We start from the raw sequence: 7,500 nt of genomic DNA on the forward strand, positions 1-7,500 counted from the left end.
TATTTTCGTCGGAATTTCCTTGACTTTGTTTCTGTCAATGTAGCAGTTTTTTCTCCAAGGAGGGTGGGCGCGTATTTTCAACGGGAGGAAAGCGAGTACCGGGGGTCAACCCACCTTAAGGGGGATATGAGGGCATCCCCAATCCCCAAAAAATAAATCCGTAGGACCCAGCTCAGATGCTTCCGCGAAAACGCCATTTTCGTCCTTCAAACCGAGATAGTTCTTTAAATAAATAAAATCACATTCTTCCGTTCTTGTTTCCATTATATCTGCGATAGGCCAGTTTTTCTTTCAATTCTCAGATATTGGATGCGATGCGCAGAACTTCAGGAAGAAGAGAAGCATAGATGACGATGGTATAACTGCAATTCACTTTTCGGTTGGACCGCACCCAAGATTGAATGTACATTATTTAAATGTTATTGATCCAGTGGCCACCTTGGCTCGATTGACCAGCCGTTTTGTGCGCCTTCGTTCCTCTGCGCACACCACGGCTGGATCACTGGTCCAGTCAATTGCATTTTCTATCAATCAGAAAGTAGCCTGCCTGCCAAGTACAAAATGCAATTGGCTGAATACAAATACAATTACGACGAGTGCTATCGGTGATCCAGCCGTTCGTTGGGAGGAGGATGTTAACTCCCAACACGGCTGAAAATCGAGCCTAGTGGCCACCTCTTAGGAAATATTATATCATGTGGTAGCTGTTTTTGTTTACTAAATGTTAACTGAAATACATGGCTTGTACATTGTACATGGCGGAGAGTACTTCGCTAATCTCATCTCACTCCAAACAGGGGTTGGGGCCCAACATATTTTCCTCCTGTATAAAGTTGGGCGAGCAGTTGACTATATCATGCATTTTACTCATTAACATGGCAACATTAACATCGAAAGTGGTTCAGCGTTGTCGCACGGGCGCGATCTAAAAATAGATTTCAAGTAATTATCAAGAGCAAAGGATTCGCCATGTTATCTCATATTCTCTGTTGTAGAACAATTCGACGCACGAACTGTAGCATGTTGAACAATTTAATCGTTAATTTAAACATCAACGGTCCTGATTTAATTAATCTATATTGCAGATGAAGTGTGCTGTGAGTTTGGTCGAAACATCGGTAACGAGACGTGTGTGAAACAGTTTCTAGACACCAATAGAGGGCTTAGCACAATATGCAGGAGAAAAGCTTGGGAATGTTGTACGGAAAAACACGGTTTAGAAGGTAAGCGGACACACAGGTTACAGCTATTATCATGTGACCTCGTACGGCCCAGCTAAGGCAGTGCTATAGGATCGCATCGCAGGGTACGTGAAAAGGCCCGGACAGATAAAATGGGTGAATGAGTGAACACAGCGAAATTGAGTTCTATTATCTGGATGAGCAATTCAGATAATGAACCGGTGAAAAAAAAGAATGTAAATCACTTTCCAATGAAAGCATAAAAAGTTCATTGCCGTCAAAAACCGGAAAACCTAGTGACACGTAGGGCCTCCACAATGCCTCTCAACCTTGCCCTGACGGCCGCTGCGACTCGCACCTTATCCCAAAACCCCCATTTAGCATTTTCTTTCTCCTTCTCTATTGTCCTCTTCCCTTTTGTTTTCGTCCTACCCTTCTTCCTCTTTCCCTCAGGTGCCCAGGTCATCGCAACATTACAATCACAATCCTACTCCTGCCTCAGTAAAAATGCTTTAGGAATGCCCCATGTCTACCCTATACTTGGTCAAGTTAAGATACATCGATGACATTGTTATGATCTGGAGTGAAAGACTCGAGAACCTTACAATTTTCATCGCTTATCTCAACAGCATTCACCCTACCATAAAATTCACCAGCTCACACTCTCCCATCAATGTTCCTTTCAGTTTAGTATTTACAGCCTCTTCCGCTATTTTTTCGTTACTCTTCTAGTATTTGAATTCAAATTAGTAGTAACTACAATATTTTACCACATTTTTTTCAGTAACATGTCATCTTTCATTTACTATGTAGATACAGATATGTACATAGAGGCAATCCACACTACTGAATATTCAAATTTGCGTTGTATCGGCTCTTGCTCAAATGTTTGCAATCATTCTTCATCTTCTGGACTTTGCGGCTTCATTTTACTCTTTCAAGCAGCTCTTCGGTCCGTGAAACACTGTAGAAAAAAGAACCAAACGCTTGCTGGTCATATGATAGAATACTCAGTTCATGGCGCTGGGTCCGTAATCCATGACCTCGAGCCAAATACTTTCCCTTCCGGCCCACGCTGACTCCAGTCGAAAAGCACTTATTCCGCCATTTCCTAAAAGGATAATTTAGTAAGTCACGATAATGGCAATGCTTACGGGCAAAGGCCACTTAAGGAGGCTCGAAATAGTTTCTCCTTTTTTCAAACAAATAAACATATTCTGTCCTTAGATACAGTTAGGGCAATCATATCAAGACGAAATTTGGCCAGGGTATTAAGTACCTATCGTAGATTTCTCACATCATGTTTTCCTCCAAAATAATGTTACCATGGCAACGATATTAGGCATTTCTTTGAGCCTTAAAATCAACATATGTGGTCCTTTTTGAAGAAACGGGACGGTGACATTTTCCCATTCATCGTTACCAGATAATGTTAGAAATACTCTCTAAAATATTTAAAATTCAACAAAATCTGTAGGTCAGTTTTTCAGAAAAATAAGTTTTTTACAGAATTTTTTTAAATTTGAAGGACAAACGGTTTAAATTAATCTAAGCTAACATGCAAAGAATGAAAAAAATTCACCGTCCAGAAGCAGAGATATAAACGAGTAAAGTTGCAAAATCAGGAAAAATTAGGGGGTTTCAAGATCAGCATTTGCGCATGCGTCACCCGCTCATTCGAGTCCGCGCGCGAGTGGAGCTACAGGTCTACACAAACGGATTTAAGTAACTATTAAACCGTCTAAGTAGAATTTTCGTAGTTTTCATGAATAGGAGATGTCTATTTATATGCCATGTATATACGAATTGGAGAAAGGTAAGCGAAATTAGCGGTATTTGTTTATCTCTGGTGACCCATTTAAATCATGAGCTGACGCAAGCAGCTTACGAATTGCGTGTGTGGCTTACGCGCGCTCGCTCAGATGAAAACTCTTTCGAGCCTCCTTAAGGACGTTCGCGCCAATTGTTTCTGCGCATCCTTACTGCGCACGCAAATGCACACGCCACGTCATACACGAGCGCGCGCGCTAAGTAATAAAATGAGAAACGATAGGGCAAAAGGCCATTGCTATAGCTTTGCCTGGATTTAATGCTCTTGGACGTTCGGTGACCCCTATTTTTCTTTCCAGAAACGGATTTTATTTACAATTATCTCCACGTTGTCCAAAAATGAACAAAAAATCAATGTGGGAAGTTAAAAAAATTTTAAGCTTTCTGCTCATGGGGCATCAAATCCTGCCATCTTGCGGCTGCAAGACGCGTGAAACTGTGGTCGCTAAATGCGAACTTGATCTTTAAGGAACCTCACCAGTTGACTAAATTCACTTAATAAGTCCACTTAAACAATATTTGGCAGAGAAGATTTCACCTTTTTGGGTTTACAGACACTGGCCTTATTCGCTAACGAAGCCCGATTTTGTCACATTTTGGGTGTTTTTCTGGGCATGTTCTCTCCAAAACGAAGTCGGTGACCCCCCATTTTTTTTACATTTCTGACATAACTAACTCATTATCTTGCAGTGGTAAAAGTTTCAGAAAAAAAATCAATGTTGAAAAATTTTCGCGCGAACGTCCTTAAAACGTAAGACCTGGGACATCATAACAAATTAGGGATTTAATATTTTATCTTGTTTTTTCTCAACACCTAGATACTCCAAAGAAGTTGACTGCTTACCGGTCCTGTTTTAGGGGGCCCTTTCGCTGACAATTCATTTGATTTCATTATTTTAGACGCGGCTCTCCAAGTCCTTGGGCGAAGCGCAGACGCTATTGATGATTTGGGTGATGAAGAGATCATTGCTCAAACGCAGATCAGATCTTTCTTTCCAGAAACCTGGATCTACACTGAAGAAGTTGTGGGGTAAGGCATTTCTTTAAAGTGATCATATTTTTTTTCTCACATAGAAGCTTTGTCGGTAAAATTGGTCGCGCATGGTCATACAAGTACAATTACTTTTTAGTCGGCTTTTCAGCCCTCTCACAAGCAATCTAAATGACGGACACACAAAGCAAGTGTGAATGGGCGCGAGAAAAAGCTACTGTGTGGAAGGCATTTAAGGGGGTATTTATATGGTATTTGTATGAAATATTTGTAGTCGTCTACTTGAAACCGGGACGACATGCTTGGTGCCTGGTTTCGGGATGAAATGGAATGTTTTGTCTAATCAATATATGGCTGACCTAAAAGCATGCAAGCTTGAAATTTCTGGATCCGGTCTTAGATTTGTTATCATTTACTTGAGATCGGTGCAAACTCAGACCGGTACGAGAGTTCTGAGTTCATTGTCCGGCCGGTCTCATGTAAACGCATAAAAAGAAATATATGGAGGCCGATACGACCTCATACTGGTCTGAGTTCGTCCCGGTCTCATGTAAATACCCCCTTAGAAAAGGAACTACATACTTGAAATACTTGATGCATACTTGTCAGTCAACCGAAGAAAGAAACGTTACGGCGCAAGCGCATTGGTCACCCAACTAGTTTATCTTTAGTCTTGAAATTATCTTGGGTCCTCTTTTTGATTTCTTGTTGTAAAACTTCGTATTTGTAAAATTTATAGCGAAGAAGAAGTTGAGTGCGAGGATCTCTTCTATCTTTCGTAAAATTCATAGTGCAAGTAAATGAATTTTTTTTTTGAAGGAGAAAAGCTGTAAAGACTTGTTAGTGAGGTACTTCGTACTTCGTAATACTTCGCTCTAGAGGCACTTTGTTTGCAATCTTACTTCAAACTCGTCTTACAGCGACTTTCGTATGACCTTGAAATAGTGGTTGCAGTTTGTTTCACGGACCAATGTTTGGCAAGATTTCCTTATTCCCGCCAATGTTCCCGCCAAGGAAACCCCTAGTAAATTTCCCTAGTATGGGCAGTAAACAGTTCGATTGCCCAATCACATTACTGCATTTGAAATGACGTCAAAGCGAAATTTTCCAGAAAGTTCCATGGAGAGATGACGTTGTTTGCATCCACGTTCGCTAAGGCAATGAAGATTCGCGCTCGTTTGTTTTTGCTCGACAAGCCAATTATATGTTTTGCATTTTTGATTACATTCTGTTTTTACGTTTATTTTTCAAGGTCATATGAAAATCGTTCTATCGCACGCGTTTGTCACATGTGTAAGCCACTTCAGCTTCTTTGACGTTAACAGCAGGGGTGGGGTGGGGAGGTATAAAACTAGAATGCATAAGTTTCAGTTTTTACTGAAACATCTGCAAATAAAAACAGAAGCAGCAAAGAATAGAATGAACTGTGGGACAGAGATGTTGTGGCCAACCTTCTCTCAACTATTACTATTTGGATTACTGAATTTGTTCCAAGCGTACTCCGTTGTCCAATCAAGCCACGTAGCTGTTACAACGGCTCGCTTGCTTGGCCTTGAGATTGACAATGGGGTCAAAAAAATACACAACGGAGACAGAAGCAGCACAGTTTCGTCACTTAACCCTTTCACTCCTGTAAGGGCCACTGAGACTTATAGATTTTACTCTGTCTAACGCCAGACGATTTTACTCGTCAATGGAGAACCCCAAAGGAGTGTTGTTTTCTTGGGCAAGACACTTTACTCCCACGGTGCCTCTCTCCACCCAGGTGTATAAATGGGTACCGGCGAAATGCTGGCGGTAGCCCTGTGATGGACTGGCATTCCATCCAGGGGGGAGTAAAAATACTCCTTTTCGCTTCATGCGACAGAAACCGGGATAAGCTCCGGCTCTGATGGGCCACTTGGCTCGTAAACAGACTTTTATGAACTTTCCTGAAGTGTCAATTGTATTTAGCGATGGGGCATATCAAGTCTTAGGTTGATTTTTGAGGGGAAAACCGGAGGAACATACCGGAGAAGAAGAGTAAAGAACTAACAAACTTAACACACTTTTGAAGCCGAGTCTGTGAATCGAACTCGCGCCACATTAGTGGGAGGCGAGTGCTCTCACCACTACACCATCCCTGATCCCTCGGGAAAGCAGTAAAGCCAAAAACCAAAATGAAATAATACAGTAGTGGTCAGAATGGAAATATTTCGCTTTATTATGCCTGCAACTAATCTGTGGGCATTCTTTGTTGCACTATATTTTCATTAATGCTTATTAATTCGGCAATTGGTCAACATTATTTGCAAGCTCACGGTTGTAAAGATCAGTTTTGAAAGAATTCCAATTTAAGCCTTAAGAAACTGCCAGAACAAATTTCATTGCTTAGTCTACGAAATACTCCTCATTGAGAGTTTCAAGCCTGATTCGAATATCCAGACGGACTCCATACGTGCCTAACTTTTTATTTCATTTTCATTGATCCTTTCTTTCACTATACAGGCTTTTTATCTACTATTGTTGTTTTAGTATTTATAGATTGCAATTTTTAAATTAATTTGGCATGACAATGACGTTTAGCTAACGTCGAAACGTCGTCGTTTCTAAACAAAGTTTTTAACAAAGTTCTCGGTATTTTTTAATATGTTCAGACATGTTTCATCGCAGTTTTTCATAGTTAAACCTTATTAATTCACCTAACTTTTTTTGCAGTTCGGAAGGATTTATGCAAATGGCTGTAACAGTACCCGACACTATAACCACTTGGATAATGCAGGCGGTAGCCATCAATAACAAAACAGGTCTGGGATTAGCCACGCCCCTTCGAATTGTTGGATCTCGCAAGTTTTTCGTCTCGCTCCGAATTCCGTATTCTGTCAAAAGAGGAGAACAAGTTGCTGTGCTTGCAACAGTCTTTAATTATCATGATTTTGAGGGGCGGGTAAGCAGTAATTCTCGTTCGGAATTTTGATCCATTTCTTGTAAAGTAATAGTTTTCTTTTTAGTTTTTTTTTTTGGCGTTGTTGTTTGGCATTTAAAGAAGATCAAACATTGTTTGGTGAACAAACATGCTGATGTTGAAGTGAGTGGCCAAACGGTTAAAACATGCTTGATGTAACTCAGATCAAACTCCACAAGCAAAGAACTATGGATCACAAATAGTAAAAAACACGAGGATACAAGCGGCCGAGCAAGCCTGGTACGCATGCACGCGCCACACATGTTTGATACGGCTGGCCAAACGAACAAAACTTCGCCCATCAAACACGAGAACAAAAAAAATGTTTTAAGTTGTTCGATCGAACGTTTGATGGCCTTCAAATTCTATCAAACACGACCAAACACGATTAAACAGCACCAACAAGATGGGCAAACGGTAAAATGGTTAGTCACCGAATAATGTTTGATGTTGTTTAAACGCCAAACATTTCCTCTTTGGCCAGGCCCAACAAAGGCCATTAATTAACTGGTAGGAAAATAATTCTTGAATATCGCAGATCGTTAGAGATTTTG

The 7,500-nt window shown here is 40.7% G+C and overlaps 1 protein-coding gene across 1 annotated transcript in view; it reads left to right on the forward strand.

Annotated features, from left to right (window-relative positions):
* Nucleotides 1-7,500, forward strand: part of LOC137993515 (complement C3-like) — a 71,895-nt gene that overhangs the window by 32,795 nt on the left and 31,600 nt on the right. The window contains exons 20-23 of the mRNA XM_068839426.1: nt 303-356; nt 1,086-1,223; nt 3,912-4,041; nt 6,700-6,928. Of these exons, the coding sequence (XP_068695527.1) occupies nt 303-356; nt 1,086-1,223; nt 3,912-4,041; nt 6,700-6,928 (551 nt within the window). The remainder of the gene's footprint in view (nt 1-302; nt 357-1,085; nt 1,224-3,911; nt 4,042-6,699; nt 6,929-7,500) is intronic.

This window comes from Montipora foliosa, chromosome 2 (assembly GCF_036669935.1).
Source record: "Montipora foliosa isolate CH-2021 chromosome 2, ASM3666993v2, whole genome shotgun sequence".
NCBI classification, from domain to species: domain Eukaryota; kingdom Metazoa; phylum Cnidaria; class Anthozoa; order Scleractinia; family Acroporidae; genus Montipora; species Montipora foliosa.